Here is an 18,954-nt window from a genome sequence, read left to right on the forward strand (position 1 = left end):
TGGTGTTAGACTCTGTTTGGGCTGAAGTAGAAGACCTCTGCCAGGGAGACAAGATTGCCAGGAGGCTGGCTGAAGACCAGGTTTCCTAGTCAGGACCCTGAGGATCCAGAGATTACTGGAGATAACAAAGTCTTGATCTTTGGCATTTTATTTCAAAACTGCAGCAAGAAAAATAAAATCAACGGCAGCACCGGTGGTTCCGGCCAGAGAACGGAGAGATACAGAGTTTTGACCCCAACACCCAGAGCATCCAGGGGGGACCAGATCCCCGAAGCCCAAGAGGTGGGGCTAGGGGCCAGGAAACCTGGATCCGGCCCTTATGGCTTTGGGATGTAGAGACCACGTGGGGGCGCTGGAGATCCAGGCATCTCGGCACCCGGCCTTTTCTTCATATTGCACTTCAGGTAGGAAGAGGGTGAAGGCTGGCGGGAGCTACACACTACACACATCGGTAGATTCGAGGATGGTGAGCACAGTCCGCAGTGTCAAACCGTGAGCATCCACTCATGAGCTCTTGTTCCGTACTGTGTGTGAGACAACGTAGGCGATGCTTGAATGGGAAGCCGCACTGCAACTCCCAGCAGCCCCTGGGGCGTCCCAGACTGAGTGTTTAAGGAAATGATCCCCAGAACCTCATGGGAAATGTAGTCCAATCCCGAAAGTTCTCGAAAGTTCTCTAGCAATTATGGTGTTGTTAAGTACTCATAGTGACCCTGTACAGGGTTTCCGAGGCTGTAAATCTTTACGGGAGCAGAAAAACCTCATCATTCTTCCGAGGAACAGCTGGTAGTTTCGAACTGCCAAGGTTAGCAGCCCGATTCGTAACCACTACACTACCCAGAGCTCCTAATGGGACGGGGGCAAAAATAATGACCAAAAAGGGCATGGAGACTGAAAGGAGATATAGTTCTACAGAAAGGAGTTACTATGAGGCTCCGGAGGCTCTTGAAAAACAGTCTCCAGACGAGAAAGTCAAGATGGTCAAAAAAGATGGTCCCAACGAACAGTTTAAGAAGCTCTGGTAGCGTAGTGGTTATGAATCTGGCTGAGAACCTCAAGGTCAGCAGTTCGAAACTACCAGCTGTTCTGTGGGAGAAAGCGGCTTTCTGCTCCCATAAAGATTTACAGACTTGGAAACCCTGTACAGAGTCACTATGAGTCGGAACCAGACTCCAAGGTACTTAACAGAAGCTCTCTAGGTCTAGAATACTAGGAAAGGCACCCAGAGGTACCTGGGAAAGACACCTCAGCTCAGGAGAATGGAAATGCCTCCAGGATCTCATAGGAGGAACCATCCTTAGGCCAGAGAGTAAGTCAAGGGTCAGAGGCTCCCGGGAAGAAGATCTCTCAGGACGAATGGCTAGCCCAGGGATCAGGAGCTCATGGGAGGTGGACTCCTGAGACCAGGAGGCTGGCTTAGCTCCCTGAAAGCTCTGGTGTAGCCCCTTAGGACGGACAAGCTGGGCGGTTCAAACCCACCAACCCCTCCTTGGAAACTTCTATGAGTCGGAACCGACTAGAAGGCACTTAACAACAACCAGAGAAATTCAGAGCCGCAGAGGCTCAGGGGAAGGGGATACCCAAAGGTGGAAGAGAATCCCACCACAAGGGAAGGGGATTTCTCACACCCAGCTACCCAGACGCTGCAGAGGCTCTTTAAAAAGGCAATTTCTGCTGCCAAAAAGCTAGCCCCAGGGCCCCAAAGGCTTATGGGAGGGGCTGTGAGCCAGGGGAGATCAGCTTTCAGTTGGTAGGCTCAGGGGACTTGTACTTCTCTGGGGAGCCCATTCCACGTGGCTGTACCTTACCTGAATCGCCTTCAGCTCCTTCTGGAAGCGGAGGATAAGCTCGGGCCCATTTTCCATGGTGGGAATGTGAATTTGCTGGGGAAGAAGGGGCTGTGAGGACCCTGCTTATCCCCGGCCTCCCTCCCACCACCCAAGACAGCCCTGCCTCACCTTGCCTTGGTACAGGATTTGGTGCACCGGGCAGACCTGACAGGCAGTGCCCGAGCCAAAGACTTCCCGCACCCGCCCCTCTTCCAGCGCCTGCAGCAGCTCCTTCATGGTGATCTTTCGTTGAGTGACCCGGAACTCACCCTGCAGGGGCAAGAATACACTACAGCCCCAAAGGTCACCCTGGGACATGCTGGTACACCCCAGCTCTCCCACTCCAGAGCCCTAATGCCCACTTACCCACCCCTCAATGCCCGGGTCATCACGCCTGCGTCCTCACCCAGGTCTGAGCCAGGTCCAGGACGCTCTGTCTGACGACTCCGGGCAGAATGACACCATCCAGTGGGGGGGTCACCAGCTCCAGCACTTGATCAGGAAGACGGGGTGGGGGATGTTACCTCACACTCTCATGCTCACCCCACCCCCAACCTCCTAGGATCCACAATCTCCCAAATGCCTCGGGGTCTTGACTAGCTAGGAAGGCAGTGACTATCACCAGCATCCACTATGGGGTCTTGGAAAGGACCCTGGGTGGGCTCACCCCCGTCCTCGTGGGTCCAGTAGACGAAGATGTTCATGGTGCCCACCTCTGTGAGCTGGTGGTCTGGCCCGTACAGCCAGAGGACCTGCTCACAGCCCCTCTTCTTCGCCTCCTGCTGTACAAACACTGTGGGCCCGTAGTTCCTAGGGGAGGGCAGTCTGGTCGGCGAAGACCAGGGACCCCCATCCTTTCCCCCACACCCAGAGCAGACCCTGCTCTTTCCTGGATCACAGCTTTCCACAGCTCCCCAGTGCCCCCAGGGCAGGGTCCCCACCCATCAACTTGGCAATCAAGTGCTAGTCTGGTCTGGGAGCATTTGCTCAGCTGTTCACAAAAACTTGGACTTCTTCCATGTCCCTGAACACATCCCTGGGCTTGCCCCCCGCCCCCCCACTTGCCAGTCCCCAGGATTAGAAATTGTTTACCACCTTTTGTACCCATTGGCCTCAGGTGAAGGATCACCTCCTCTGTGAAGCTTTCCCCATCTCCCAGGCTTGGTCAGGCCATTGATGGGTCCCCTCCCAGAGCACACATGACTCTCACCAGCCTGGAGCTCCCGTGAAGGCGGGGCTCGGGGCTGACTCATCAGTGTCACCAGACACAGGATCTGGCCCTCAGAAATAACAGGAAGTTGCCCTCAGCCCGCCCAGGGGACCCTGTACCCTCTATCCATAGAGCATCCCAGGAGATTCGATGTCTCCTTCCAGCCTAGTTGAGTCAAAGCTCCAGGGGAGGCACACAGACAGGCCCCCTGAGGGTGAGCAACCCTGGAGACCCAGTCCAGGCGCCAGGGGAGGCTGCCTGAAGAGAGACCCAAAGAACAAAGTTTAAACTTCATTTCTGGAGGCTTCCCAAGGGTAGGGAGCTCCTGGGTGATACAAATGGTAGACAAACAAGGCTGGAAATTTGAGTCCACCCAGAAGTACCTGGGAAGAAAGGCCTCGCTTCCTGGGAAAAAGACATATGAACTAAGTCTAATTCTCATTTCTGGAGGCATCCTGAGAGCCGGGAGTCCCTAGTGGTGCAAACAGTTCATGCACTTGGCTACTAACCAGCAAGTTGGAGGTTTGGGTCTTCTGGGGCCCTGGCAATCTCCTTCCTAAAACTCAGCCAGGGGAACCCTTGGAAGACAGTTCTACTCTGATACAATGGGGGGGCCATAAGTCAGACACCCACTGGGTTTTCCCCAGAGCCAGTCTTGGTTTCCCCCGCTGACCTTCAGCCAACCTGTCTTGTCATCCAGCCTCTTGGTTCCCCTGCTAACCTCCTCCTGCTCCAACAGTTTGGTTTCAGGAGCGATCTGGGCCACATGAAGCAGGACCAGGGAGGACAAGGAAGCCACAGGAGAGCCTGGGCACTAGAACCTGTGTCTCCACACTGTGACCCGGGTACTGGGTGGGGGCTGCTTACCCGCCCAGCTTGCAGTCGCCAACCCCACCCGTCCAGGCCCGGACGAAAGTTGGGTCTGCCAGGAGGGAGACAGGAGTCACGGCGTCTCCTGGGAAGTAGGAGCCCACAGGGCTGAGGATGACATACAGAAGGGCTTCCGTGGAGAGGCCGACGCCCAGTGAGGGCTGAGAAGGACAAGGAGAGGGAGACATTAGGAACCCTGGAGTTCCAGGTTCCCATCTCCACCCCGAACCCAGGGATTTGCTCTTCCCCAGACATGGGGTCTATACTCACCCGACAACCCTCCCTAAACCCCTCTTCCCTCAGACCCAGGAGTCCAGCCCCCAACCCTTCCTCCCTCGAATAGGAGTTGTGCCTCCTAGCTCCCCAACCCCAAGTCCCTAGCTCATACCCCCCAGCCCTGGGAGTAGCCCACCTCATTCCCAATAAGCACAGGCCGAACATAGAGGCTGGTACCAGCATCCTCTGGAACCCAATCCTTGTCCACTTGGACGAGCTGGCGGATGCACTCCAGCAACTCGCTTTTGTCGAAACTCTGAGCAGACAGACAGAGGGGTGAGTCAGGGGAACCTGGCCTGGCACCCTACCACCAGGGCAGCACCCCACCCTCACCAGGCACGACCCCTCACCGGCAGGCAGAGGCGCTGGGCAGAGCGTAACATACGCTCCATGTTGAGCCAGGGTCGGAAGAGACGCACCTGCTGGTCAGGGCCCTTGAATGCCTTCATGCCCTCAAAGAGCTGCAGGGGACAAGGGCTCAGAGATCACAAGCCATCACAGCGGACTCAAGGGTGACAGCAAGACAGAGAGAGACTGAGATACAGAGGCCCATCACAGCGGACTCAAGGGTGACAGCAAGACAGAGAGAGACTGAGATACAGAGGCCCAGACCATGCGAGATGGAGACAGAGACAGACTGAGCCACTGAGATGAAGAGAGGCAGAGGGAGACACAGAAAGATTGAAGGCAACAGACAGGACAGCCAAAGTGAAGAGACAAACACAGCTTGAACCTTCCTGCCTCTGTTATATTTTCCAGCAAAGCACAATATGAAAGAAGAGAGTGTTTTAAGTATCCTTGGGTTCAGTGCCACTGAAGTTACAGCTGCTTGCTCCTGGGAAACCCTATAGAGGGTTGCTATGGGTCAGAATCGAACCTACTCAACAGCACTTAACAACTAACAAGTTTTATTCATTGTCTGAAATTTCCTAGAATAAAAAAATCTTTAACATGAAGAAAAAAAAAAAAAAGAAGGACCACTGTTCTCAGGATTTAATCTAAATCCTCATGGCCTTTGAGGTCCTGCCAAGGAAAGGATTTAGACTTAATCTAGCCTTTCTTATATAACATTCTGCCTTCTTTGTCCAAGTCGACTCCGGTTCATAGCATCCCTAGAGAACGGACGAACTGACCCATACCGTTTCCAAGGCTGTCATCTTGACAGAAGTAGACTTCCACATCGTCTTCCCTCAGATTGGCTGGTGGGTTCAAACCACCAACCTTTCTGTTAACAGCCAGGTGGTAGTGCTTAACCATTGTGCTACTAGGTCTCCTCTCCTCCCACATGGTTCTAAGCTCCTCCCGAGTCCAGGTTAGGCCTATGCTAGGAAACATATTACTTCATCTCACTTCTTCCAACTCATCTCTCAGCTTAAATGTTACATCATTCATAGTGTAGCCTTCACCCACAGAAAGAGCAGGGCATCCTGATTACCATCATGTGGGAGACTGGGAGTGCCCTCAGGGACGGCAACACCACTGATGTGTTCACCAGACGACGCTCACACCCAGGCCCTGTGCCCAGGGAAGCTGCTTAGCAGTTACATGTGTTTGTTCAATGAATGAATAAAAACAAGCAAAATTGACCAAGACTTTTTTTCTTTAAAAGGAAAAAGGGGACAGGAGATGTGTGTCAGGGGGATGGGGATGGGTGCAGGAAGGGAGGGAAGGGATAGCTTTATCAGATCATCAAATAAATTATAAATCTACAATACTTAAAACAGTGACACTGATAGGCTGAGCAATGGAATAGACTAGAAACCAAATGATAAAACCAATGGGAGAAATCATAAGCAATTCATTAAATGATGTTGAGACAATCAAATATACATCTAGATTAAAGAAAAATCTAATAAAATGGGGTCCCTAACTCTTTCCTCACACTAGGTAAAACTCCAGGTAGATTAAAAAACTTAAATGGGGGGAAAAAAAGAAATTAAGCCATAGAAATTATAGAAGAAAACACAAGAGGGCTAGAGCTGAGAATGAAGCATCCAGCTGATATGAAGTGAGGGGAGACACACAAGAACACCCAAACTTACAGACAGAACTCATTTGACTTAGCCTCAATGGCTTGATAATCAGAACTCGACTAGAAGAAGATAAAAAAAAAATTATTTTTTTTTTGATAAATTGCTACAATTTGATGAACTAGACCTATACTTACGGATCTAGTAGCTCAAAATACCAACTGAGAGGGCAGAAGTATTCACATCAAGTATCAATGCTATCCCCTCTGTTTACAGGGTAGATAGGGACGGGCAACTTAGAAATTGGCTACCTAAAATGAGGGGGCAATACCAGCACAAAGTGACTAGCTTACAAGTTTTCAAGAGGGAGTCTAGTTTAAGAGTGTATGGAGGAAGGTAGAGACCTCACTGAATCATTTTCATCTTGTCTAGATAGGTGTGGTGAGAGAAGATGGGGGAGAAGATTCTTATGATTCAATAGTGAGTAACTGTTAACATGACTAATTGCGACTGTCACAAGTGTAAGGGTAGAAGTTTGGTAATAAAAGTGGGGGAGTAGTTAATCTTACAGTCCAGGAACAGAGGACCCTAGGACCATCAAGGGAGAAGAGCATGAGCAGAATGTGGCACCCTATCCAGAGAAGCAGCGACACCAGAGATGGAGGCAGAGATGAGGACTCTGGACTCATGGAAAGAGAAGCATTGACCCTTCTATTAACAGTCCAGTGCTTAGCCATGACGCTATCAGGGTTCCTCTAAAACTACTTGTGGTTAAGTGCCATTGAGCCGGTACTGACTCTTCGGCACAACAAAACATAACACTGGCTGGCCCTGAGCCCACCTCACAATCATTGCTAGGTTAGAGCCCACAACTGCTGCCACTATGTCTATTCATCTCATTGGGGGTCTTCTTCCTTTTCGCTGACCTTTCACTTTACCAAGCATGATGTCCCACAGGGACTGGTCCCTCATAATATGTTCAAAGTATGAGAGATGAAGTCTGGTCATTCTGGCTTCAAAAGAGAATTCTGGCTGTACTTCTTCCGACACAGATTGGTTTGTTCTTATGGCAGTTCATGGTACTTTTAATATTTTCCTCCAACGCCATAACTCAAATGTATCAATTCTTTTATGGTCTTCCTTATTCACTGTCCAACTTTCACATGAATAGGAGGGTATTGAAAATACCATGGCTTGGGTCAGGTGCACCTTAGTCCTCAAACTGACATCTTTGCTCTTCAGCACTTTAAAGAGGTCTTGTGCAGCAATTTGCTTAATGCAATGTATCATTTGATTTCTTGACTGCTGCTTCCATGAGTGTTGATAGTTATGCGAGCAAAATGAAATCTTTGATAACTTCAATCTTTTCTCCATTTGTCTTGATGTTATTTATTGGTCCAGTGATGAGGATTTTTATTTTCTTTACATTGTGGTGCAACCCATAACAAAGGCTGTGATCTTTGGCCTTCATCAGTAAGTTTTGCAGTCTTTTTCCTTTCAGCAAGCAAGTTGTATCATCTGCATACAGCTGGTTGTTAATGAGTCTTCCTCCAATCCTATTTGCCATGTTTTTCTTCATATAATCCTGCTTCTCGAATTAGTTGCTCAGCATACAAAACTACTAAGGACTATTTAGGAGACTGGAAAAGATTATTTTAAAGTTTGACACGGGTTGTCCAGAGTTTTGGAAACAGGTTCTGCAGGTATAAATGGAACCTGATACAACTCTGTAGAGATTATTGTAGCAAAGTCACAAAGACACCTACCTTTTAACCCAACAATTCTAGAAATGTAGCTGACAAATTCAATAGCTTTTGTTTTCCCTGTTGGATCTTTGTATTATTATTATTTTATTTTGTTGTTGTTGTTGAGAATATACACAGCAAAATATACACCAATTCAATCATATCTATAGGTGCAAAATGTCATACCATGGATGACATTCTTCACTTTGTGTAACCTTTCTCCCCCATTTCTGAACTGTCTCCCCCCCTCCCCATTAGTATAAACTCATTGTTGTGCCTTAGAGTTGGTTCTGACTCATAGCGACCCTGTATAGGGTTTCCACGGAGCAGGTGGTAGGTTTGAACGGCCGACCTTGCAGTTAGCAGTTCAGTACTTCTCCTACAGCTCCACACTAGGACTCCAACATAATCTTGTTGTGTTGTTTTGTTATAAAGTGCTATCGAGTCATTGCTGACCCACAGCGACCCAGAAGAGGGTTTACAACTTTGTGGTTCAAACTGGCCTTCCAGTCCAGCGCCACACCAGGACTTCAACATAAATTTACTGTCCTGTAAGTTTCCTATCCAATCTTTTGAATTACTGTTGTCAATGTGATCCCATAGAGAAAGTTCTTAAGAGTATAATGTTCAAGGTAATCTTTTTTTTTTAACTAGGTTAGTTAAACTATTGTTTGGTTTCAAGATGACTTCAGGGGATCTTTTTAGTTTAAGGTTTAAAGATGATCTTAGGGAAATAGTTTCAGGGATTCATTCAACCTCCATGGCCCCAGAAACCCTGGATCCCATGAGGATTTGAAATGCTGTTTTCTGCTTCTCCCGTTCTGATCAGAACATTCAGAACTGGGCACCATCCAGGTTTTTTGGTCTCATGGCAATGAAAGTAACTGGTCATGGAGGCGGTTGGTTCTCCACACGGCCCCACCCCCCACATCCTCCTTCTCTGGCTCCTTCTGCTGCTCTAGGCAAATAGGGACGACAGGCCCTGGGCAGCTACTTGCAAACTTGAAACATTACACATACTCTTACTCCAATTAAGGGGATGTCCCGTGACACCATGACCCTAAATCTCCAAACCAAGGAAGCAAATCCCACGAGATTTTGGGTTACACATAAGCACACTCAGGGAGTCCTGGTGTGGCGCTGTGGGGTAGAGCACTCGACTGCCACCTAGGTTTGAACCACAAGGTGGGCGGTTCAAACTCACCAGCTGCTCCTTGGAAACCCGATACAGGGTTGCTATGAATCAGAACTGACTCAGTGACACTTAACAGCAACAACAAAGACACGCATACTCAGTAGCTCTTCTTTTTGTTGTGGTGGTCATCATCCCTTGCCTTTACAGGCAGTGATGTCTGTACCAGATTACTCACTCCAATGTTATTTGTAATAAACAGAAGACTGGAAACAGTGTATGAGTCCAGCAACAAGACAATGACCAAATGAAATGTGTTTTAACGACTGGAATAATACCTAGCAGCAATACGGAGAAAAAAGCTCTTCAAGAGCTTCTCTAGAAGAAATCTTCAAGCTACAGTACAGGAAGAAAGCCAGAAACACAATATAATATGTGGAAAGAATAGAATGAAAAATTGTATACACTGATGTTTGCATCTAGAAAGAGGCATCCTCTAGGGACATGGAAAGTGTAATTGGTCTGCCTTTTGGGAGGACTACAAAGTGGCTAGATGTAGGAGAAGCATACCCCCCCTTTTGTACATTTTGAATTATAAATTATATGACTATATGACTCATTTAAAAAAATTTTTTAATTAAAATACATTCTTATGGATTGAGTTGTATCCTCCCAAGATATGTGCTGAATCATAACCCGTGTGCCCATAAATGTAGTTCTACTTCAAAGTAGAGTTTTATTTATATTAATGAGGGTGTATCAGGGTAGGATGGATTCTAAACCCAATTATAAACATAGACACATAGAAAGAAGATGCAGAGAGAGAGATTATGTGGGAATCACCTACATAATAACGTTAAATGGAAACATTACATATTATGAGGCCAGCTAATTGGGATGTCCCATGAAACCATGACCCTAAACCTCCAAGTCAAGGAAACAAATCCCACGAGGTTTTGGTTACATGGAAGAATTCTTTACAGTTACTCCTTCTGTTGTTGACACCACTTGCATTTCAAAAGGAGCGATGTCTACGTCTGTACTTGGCTGAGATCCTGAGTTAGACCTGTAGCCTCCAGAATTGTGAGCAGATGAATTTGTTCTTAGTAGCCATCCACTGATGGTTATCTGTGTTACAAGCCGAGGTAGTAACTAAGACACAGGCCAAATCAAGTCAAAATGAATTCAGGCATCCAGGGACATAAAGTAGATTAGTGGTTGCCAAGGGCTTGGTGAAGAGGGAATGCGGAGTATCTGATTAGTGAGTGTAAGGTTTCTATTTCAAGCGAGTAAAACACTCTGTAACTAAACAGTGCTGATGGTTGCACAATATTGTAATTTATTTAATACCACTGGACTGTGTACTTTAAAGCTAAATAAAATGGTATTATCCCACGTTATGTTGGTACTGTTTAGGGCCTTCCAGTTGATTCCGACTCACTGCAACCCTGTATAAGGTTTTGGAGAAGCGGCTGGTGAGTATGAACTGCTGACCTTGCATTTCAAAGCAACCTTGTGGTCCAGAGTTTATCCTTCAGCACCAGACCAGGACTCCTATTTTGGATTTTATAGACTAGAAACACAGTGGCCTTCCTGTTCTTTATGTATGTATTAGATAGAGTGAGGGAGACATGGGATGTGACTCTTCTGTGTGCCCTCAGCTGACCTCAGTAACCTCGTAAGAGTCGCCGTGGACTGTAGGAACCTAGGCTTTGTACACCAGAGCCTCTAAACCCGGTAATTCCTCAGCGTTCATTGTATTGAAGAAAAAATGCTGGGCCCTCAGGCTGAGGACAACCTGGCTGTGGTGGGTAGAATGGAGAGAAAAATCAATGGTGGTTGCCAAAGAATCACTTTTTGCGGGGATCAGCAAGCATGATTCTAACTGTCCTTGTCAGCTCCCTTAGTATATCACTGCTGCCCAAGGTATGTCTCCTCTGTACAGAATCAACTGGAATTAGTTAATTATCCAAGAATGCGTGGGGTGGGGGGAGTCTCAAACTTCTAAACCTCTTGATCAGAGAGTTCCAGACTGTCTGGAGGCATGGAAGCTGGATGAACTTCTAAAACTATTGCCCTGAGAAAATCCTGAAATCTCAAACCAAAAGTATCCCCTAAAGTCTTCTTGAAATCAAACATTTACCTTCATCCGTAAACACTGTCTGCCTTGAACACTGTGCATAAAGAATAATCTCTATGGAATCAAACTGACAAGAGAAATGTGACAGATTAAATAGGAAGTTCAGGGGGATGTGAGTTTGTGTGACTGGGGTTGGAGCAATTTGAACAAGGTCGGGGAGAATGGCTTCACAACTGGAAGAGAGTAATTAGGGTCACGGAATTGATGGTGCCGCAGCAACTGCTGGATTGGTGTAGGTGCTTCTGTCGCAACAGAAATAGAATAATTGATGAAATTTCAGAGAGAGAAAGTAACATGATGGTCAATGTCACAAAACCACGTCCAGGAGGGCAAAGATGACCCACACTGCAAACCAATGACTAGAGCTACCGGGAACATTCAAATCTCATCTGAATTCAATTTTCCTCATGAAGACGTGGCTTTTGAAATGAAACAAAACAAAAACAGAGAGAGACAGAGATGACAGGGACTTTGCTTTGGGCCACAGCTTTTTCAGAGAGCCGAAGTCATAGATCAAATGCCTCTTAGGTCTCTCTCCTGGAAACCAGACAGGCTTCTCCTGCTCTCTACATGCCATGAAGCAACTCCTCCTCCTGAGTCCCCATCTGGGGTCAGTCACACAGTCCACTGATCACTGACCTGGCCAGGTATCATTCTCTCCTAGCCTCCTTCCCCAGCTCCAGCCTATCAGACCCTGTTGCTGTTAAGTGCCATTGAATTGCTTTGGACCCACAGTGACCCTGTATATTTTTCCTAGGAGCAGCTGGTGAGCGTGAACCACTACTGACCTTGCGGTTCAAACTGACTTTGCAATCCAGTGCTTAACCCACAGGGCCACACCAGGACCCTAGTGACCTTCAGTCCCAGCTTCCTCCCCTCCTGTGCATCCCCAGGGCCCCAGTTCCAACTTAAACTTCATTTCTCCTACCTTGACCCTCACCTCAGCCCCTTTTTAACCTCGCCTTCTGCAGTTCAGCCTCCACATGGCCCTAGAGGGGTCTGACCATCCCAGGAGCTGGACCTGTACACAGCCCTGCACTGCTCCCTAGGAATAAGGACAGGGTCCCTCTCCTACTACACGTGTGGCCCTGATGCTGTTCTGGCCTCCTCACTCTGGCTCTAAGCCTACCGTTAGCGCTTCTCCTCTCAGCTGGTAGTAGCTGTCCCTGCCATCTCACACCCACAACCTCATTTTCTTTCTAGTTAAGGCAGGTTCAGGAATTGCCCTGGGCTCCCACAATGCATCAGCTGCCTTCATTACAGCAGAGACCACGCTGGGATGTTCAAGGGACGGAACTGGGACTGTTCAGCTGGAACTGGATGGTGGATGCACAGGAAGAGGAAGCACACAAAGCACAAACCCCCCCAACAAGACACAGAGCTAGGCGCAGTGGGGAGGAGGGGGGCAAAGCAGGGGGCAGGGCTGCTGAGGGGTGGGAGGATGGGGAGAGCCGCTGCCGCCACGCCACCTGCAGTGAGTAGTGGAGGCCTGAGCAGGCCGGATGCAGTGTGAGGTTCTGGAAGGGCTTGATTTGGGGCCGGCCCCAGCCCTTCTTCCCGGTCCATTCCACCATAAGCATGTGGTCTGTGAAAATCCTCCCAAACACCAAGGGCTCACTGGGGCTGGGCTTCTTATGAGGCTTCTGCGTCATTTCCAGCTGCAGATCTGCAGCCTGAGAAAAGACAAGACGTTCCTGCCACCTGGTTTCAATCTCCACATGAAAAAAACTACAATTCCCATGAGTCCCTGGGCACAGCCTCACTACCACCACCACCACCACCACCACCACCACCACCACCACTACCAAGAAGAGGAATTTGTAGTCCCAGAGCTTTCTGGGAAAAGTTGTTTCCTCTTCTTCCCACTGCCTGATAGCCAGCTATTAGACTGCTATCCACCTTCGTCGCTGGGCCCTGAACCTTTTGGAGATGCCCACATCCAGCCTCAGTCTTCTCATCCAGACCCTGGAGGCTGGGCCTCCTCCTTCAGACCCAAGAGGCTGGGCCCCCACCCCATCTTCCCTCAGACCCCGGAGTCCACCTCCTCTCCTTTCACCTTGAAGCTGGAAGAGACACATCTTCTGGAACCACACAGAAGCCACGGGACAGGGAGACATTTGCGGGTCCAAAGCTGGGGATGGAAGGAGAATCATAAAGAGAGTGGGAGAGCACAGGGGGCCCTGTACCCCCTTGACCATTTCCTGCCCTCAAGCAGTCTCTCTGGCCTGCTCTGTCCCAGGTCCAGTGCACCGTGGCCAAGCCCCTTGCAGAGTCTGATCAGTGTGGAGGAGAGATTGCTGAAGTTGGTCATCAGGGAAAGAGCTGAGTCAGCGCCCATCTCCCTTTCCCTCTCCCTCCTCCTCCTCCATGCTGGGCAAAGTCAAACACTGGCGCCTCCCACCCCTTCCCACCCTGGGGACTTTGACCCCAGCCCAATGACCAGCTCAGAGGAGACAGCAATGAGGCAAGGTGTACAGGTAAGTGAAGAGCTCCCGGGGCCCCAAATTCTGACAACAGTTAGAAAAGTGAAGAGCCCACAGGAGATGCTTCCCCAGGATCCAGGAGTTTGGGCCCCCAGCTCCCTCCTTCCTGTGATCCAGGAATCCCCCCAACCTCCTCCTCCCTCAGATCTGAAAGTCCAGGCCCCTCATGTCCTCCTTGCCCAGACCCAGGCGCCCACGTCTTTACTTCTCAGAGTAGCAGGAGTCTGAAGAGTGTCGGAAGGCCCCAAGCCCACAACTTGGATTCCACTTTGGTGACTCCAATTCCCATCAGAGTCCTTTGGCTAAAGGGCAGCCACATGGAACTCGGGACCAACTGGCATGCTGGGGGCCACCCTAGCCATCACTGGACAATGTTCCTCTTTGGCTTTGCCTAAAGCAAGCTGGGAGAGCAGGTCTGGCTGTATCCACGAGTGTGGCCCTTCTCCGGGGTCCTTTGGCTTTCTAATTCCCCTCTCCCCAGCTGCAGAGGCAGTTTAGTGGTGGTGGTGAGGGTGGGGGAGACAAAGCTGTCCAGCCTGCTCCTGTCCCGAGCTGGGTGACCTGGGTGAGCCCATTCATATGAATTGGACACGAGTGGTCACTGGTCCAGAGGTAAGTTACAACAGAGGCAAGGGTTTCCAGACCTGCTCTGTCCTAAAGCTGGGGCTACCAAGTCTGAACTGTGACCCGGGAGGGGGTAGAGCCCAAGGGTTTCTGGGAGGATCAGTGTGTGTGCTCCTAGGACTACCTCTGGGGGCTTCTGTCCAGGAAGGCAGTGGACTCTCACAAGTGTGGAGAAGGGACAGACACTGGGGGGGTGGGGACAGTCTGCAGATGGGCAGGAGAGTAAACCCTCAGAGGGAACCAGAAAGACACAGAGTCAGAATGGAAAATCTAAGAGAGGCAAGTGGAAGAATGAGGAAAAGAAACGGAAAAAAGAAAGAAACAGAAAGTGAGTCCAAGAGATCGCAGACTAGATATGGTTAATGCTGCTGAGTGCCAAGTCACTTCTGACTCCTCACTAGGGTTTCTGAGGCTTTACGTTTTTCTCTTTTCCTTTAAATCTTTGTGGGAGCAGGGAGCCTCCTATTTCTCCTACAGAGCTGATGGGTTCAAGCTGTGGACCCTGTGGTTTGCAGTCCAGTGTTTACCATAGGGAGCCACTCTGCTCCCATACTAGGGAACACTGCCATGAAAACGGAGAGTGAAGTTGTCATAATTAGAAGAGCAAAGTAGAAAGAGATTGCACATGGAACATGAAAAGAGGAAAAGGGGACAATCTTTCTCCAGGACCACAGGTGTGTTAGGGTTGGTGAAAGGGCAAGTTCAGATATCTGTGAACTGCGTACTCTCCTACCCCAAAGAGACTTTTTCTAACTAACTTATTTAAATATTATTCTCTCCATGAAGGCCAGGTCCTTCCAAGGAGTCTTGCCTCCTGGTGCTCCCCAACACAGTGGTCCTGCATAAGTGCTATTTGCATTCTTCCTTGTGCTATTTTGGGAGAACAGGTGTAGCTGACAAGAGGTTCACGGAGAGAGGAACACCAGGAACAATAAATCTTCCCTGACACCGAGCCAACGCTTCAGTAGACAGGCTCTCGAGAGATGGGCAGGATATGGTTAACAAAAGAGAGAAATAAGTTGAGACAAAGAGGTTGAGAGAGAGAGAGTCAAACTCCGACAAGGAAGAGAAAGCAAGAGAAACGGAGAAAAAGTGCTAAGGGACGGATAAAAAGAAGCTGAGAGACAGAGAGAGAGAAGAAGAAGGGGGAAAGGGAGAGAGAGGCAAAGCCCCAGCTGCGACAGAGCACAGAATGGAAGGGAGACATAGAGAAAGCAGGAAACAGTGAGGCCAAGCAACGCCTCCTCACCCTCCTCCTCCTTGGAAGAGACTGTCAGAGACAGACACTGAGAGACAGAGACAATAGGGAGAGGGGAAGAAGGTGAGAGGCAGAAAAAACAGACTCTCAAAATGAGGCTGAGAGCAGGCGCCTGGCACAGTGCCTGTGCAGTTACACAACCCACTGGCCCCAGGGGGAATCCTGAGGTGGTGCAAACAGTTAATGTGCTCAGCTGCTCGTCAAAAGATTACGGTTTGAGTGCCAGAAGGTCCGTAGAAGAAAGACCCGGTGATTTCTTTCTGAAAAATCAGTCCTTGAGAACCCTATGAACCACAATTCTGCTCTGCATACACACTGGGTCACCCTGAGTGGGGACTAACTTGCTGGTAACTGATTGGTTGGTAGCCCCAGAGACCCTATCAGGCCAGAGAAGATGCCTCTGTCCCCCCAGAATGTTACTCTAGGAATAGGGGTTTCAATTTAGGAAAGGTAACCTGCCATCTTGGTACACCCCCCCCCCCAAAAAAAAAATCCAGTTGAGAACAACTGTTACATAGGGTTGTCAAGGCGGAACCTTCCAGAAATGGATCGACACGCCTGTCTTCTGAGGCACCTGTAGGTGGACTAAAACTGCCAATGTTTCAGTTAGTAGCTGAGTGCTTAACTATTTGGGCCACTCAGGTGATCTTTCTGACACCTCTCACGGTGGGGATTGGGCCCAAAGGCAACCCGGATTAGCTGGTTCCTACAAACCCACAAATGGGCTACTGGGACAAAGATGTCAAAGGACTGGGGCTCAACTGTTGCTTGGTGCTGTTGAGTCAATTCCAGTTCAGAGCAATCCCATGGGGCAACTGCCCCTCAGGGTTTCCTTGGCTGTAACATTATGGGAACAGATGGTTGTTATATTAAGTGCCTTCGAGTCCATTCAGACCCATAGCGACCCTGTACAGGGTTTCTGAGGCTGTAAATCTTTACGGGAGCAGAAAGCCTTCTCTTTCTCCCATGGAACAGCTGACTTTGCGGTTCGCAGCCCAATTCGTAACCACTACGCCATGGGAACGGATAGCCAGGACTTTCTCCCATAGAGCTACTGGGTGGGTTTGAATTGCAAACCTTCTCACTAGTAGCCAAGCACTTAGCTGTTGAGCCACCAGGACTCCTTGGGGCTGAATTGAGAAATGAAAAGGGATGAAGGGAAAAGGGCAAGACTGTGGAGTATGAGGAAGCTCCACTCTGTCCCATTCCAGCCCAGGACTGCCCTCCGCAACCTGCGACTGTCCCTCCCACTATAGCCTGGGATGCCACCATGAAAGCCCAAGATTGTTCCTTCCAGAGTCCAGACCTGTCCTTTTCACACCCAGGACGGTCCCCACATCACGGCCCAGGAGAGCCCTCACCACAGCACGGTGTTGTCTCAGCCGAGGACTGTTCCCATCACAGCCTAAAACTGTCATTGTCATGCTCAGGACTGACACATCACAACCCCAGACTGGCCCCACCCCAGCTCAGGATGGTCGGTTCCTACCAAGACCCAGATCACTCCCCAGCCACAGTCCAGCCCTGCCCCTGTCAAATCTCAGAGCTAACCCCACCTGAGACACACACAACACAGGATGGTCCCATCATAGCCCAGAACTGTCCCTACTATAATCCATGACTGTCCTAGTGACAGCTAAGGAATGTCCCTTTCACCAGCCCAGTACTATCCTCCATGTCCCTGCCCAGTCTAGTCTAATCTCTGCCGTCCCTCCCATGACCCAGCTCTGTCCTCTCCACACCCTAGGACTAGAATTATCCCCATATTACAATAGAGTAGTGTACCTATTCAAGTTCCTACATCACAGTTCAACTCCCCATTGCAGACCCAGGAGTGTCCCATTACACCTAGACCTGTCTCATGACAACCCAGAACTCTCTACAATACAACACCAAACTGTCCAATCTATCCTCCCCCACAGCCCAGGAGTGTCACCATCAAAGCTCAGATTGTCCCTGTCATAGCGCTAGATTTTGTCTTGATAACAACCACCAAGATTCTAAGAAAGTATAAACTAGATCAGTTTGAAAAAGTAGAAATCTGCCCTGCTATTCATCAGACAAGGAGGCATGGTGGCTGCCAATCAAAAGGTTGGCAGTTCTAATCTCACTAGCAGCTCCTCAAGAGGAAGATCTGGTAATCAGCACCAGTAAAGATTACAGCCTAAGAAACCCTAAAAGGCAGTTCTACTGTTACATGGAGTTGCTATGAGTTGAAATCGACAGCACTCAACAAGAACATTCATCAGACTGGGCAGAACAGACCAGACACGGTCAAGGGCAAAGTGAACGGGAAACTGCTTCCTTCTCCCAAGGTTAGGCTGCAGCTGTCAACATCACAATCACCCCCTTCTTTGGAGTTGCTACTGTTTCTTTCCTCCCTGTGAAATCTTGTTCTCTGAAATCACAGAGTCTGCTGGCTATTTGGCATCATTTCTGGAAGGATGGATCATCTCGCTTTTGCCTGGAGGATAGACTTGACTTTTACACAGAAGCAGCTTCAACTGACAACCCGTGTGCAGAACATCAGATAAGGGGGTTTCAGAAGCAACATTGCACATCTAACTTTAGTGCCGAGGAAACAGGGCCCTGGGTCCACATCCCAGGCCAGACCTGAGGTTGAGCTCTGTACCTTCATCCTACACTCAACCCTAGAAATTCTGGGCCCCTTATCCCGGCGCCCCCAGAGGCTAGCAGTTCCCTCCTTAACACTCACGGCTTAATACTTCCACATCACAGCCCCACCCCACCCCAGTGCACCCTCCTCCATGTTTCTCCCTTTTGAAATCCCCTCTTCACCAATCACCTGACCATCCCCAAAGAGTCTAGTCAACCACCCCATTACAAAGTCTCCGGTTCCTTTCCAAAGGACTCCCCTCCTCCTCTGCACCTCGAAAAGGAACCGGAGCACCGGAGGAGCGACGCCAAACCGGACACAGGCTGCTCACACGTGATCCCCCGAAAGTGCATCTCCCCACGGGGTTCCCCGTCCCCAGGGAGGAGGGGGTCCCAAACCCACCTGTCCCAGTGCGGCTGCGGCCATGGTCGGTGCGGCGGGTAACTGTGCCCGCCCGAGGCGCGGCCCAAGCGAAACACGTTCCGGCTCCGCCCCACGCACGCCCCTTTCCGCCAGTCCGGACCTCCCCAGTAATAGTGCACCCAAGGGAACCTAGGGTCTGCTGCTGAGCCCCAGCGCGCGGAAGAGGGGTGCGCAGCGAGACTGGAGAAGAAAGTTTTCAAAAATGCATTCTTGAAATTACTGTACATTAGAATCGCTTTGTGAAAAGGAAAAGTGCTCTATCGATATACGGGAAGCGCACGTGTCCTGTAAATGCACAGAAAAAGGACAAGGATTATGGGTTTTTTAAAAAGGCCCTTGATGAAGACAGTAGGTAAAGATGAAGGAGCTTCACTCGG

General features: G+C 49.5%; 1 protein-coding gene across 1 annotated transcript; it reads right to left on the minus strand.

Moving 5' to 3' along the window:
- Positions 1 to 317: 317 nt before the first annotated feature.
- Positions 318 to 18,580, minus strand: BCAT2 (branched chain amino-acid transaminase 2, mitochondrial). The gene is made up of 12 exons (XM_006868397.1): positions 18,557 to 18,580; positions 13,229 to 13,303; positions 12,642 to 12,845; positions 4,536 to 4,646; positions 4,322 to 4,441; positions 3,907 to 4,070; positions 2,497 to 2,639; positions 2,236 to 2,321; positions 1,959 to 2,099; positions 1,809 to 1,883; positions 492 to 524; positions 318 to 398 (listed from the first exon to the last, which is right to left on the minus strand). Exons 1-12 carry the CDS (start codon positions 18,578 to 18,580, stop codon positions 318 to 320), a joined length of 1,257 nt encoding a protein of 418 aa, XP_006868459.1.
- Between the last annotated feature and the right edge of the window lie 374 nt (positions 18,581 to 18,954).

The sequence above is a fragment of the Chrysochloris asiatica genome, unplaced genomic scaffold (assembly GCF_000296735.1).
Source record: "Chrysochloris asiatica unplaced genomic scaffold, ChrAsi1.0 scaffold00116, whole genome shotgun sequence".
NCBI classification, from domain to species: domain Eukaryota; kingdom Metazoa; phylum Chordata; class Mammalia; order Afrosoricida; family Chrysochloridae; genus Chrysochloris; species Chrysochloris asiatica.

What these genes read in the sequence shown, in the direction of transcription:
- BCAT2 (XM_006868397.1), bottom strand. Translation starts at nt 18,580, where the DNA reads ATGGCCGCAGCCGCACTGGGACAG. An exon ending in GTGTCTCTTCCAGCTTCAAG is followed by an intron (nt 12,846 to 13,228) that starts GTGAAAGGAGAG and finishes GTCTTTTCTCAG; the next exon opens with GCTGCAGATCTGCAGCTGGA. An exon ending in CTGGACCCACGAGGACGGGG is followed by an intron (nt 2,322 to 2,496) that starts GTGAGCCCACCC and finishes TTCCTGATCAAG; the next exon opens with TGCTGGAGCTGGTGACCCCC.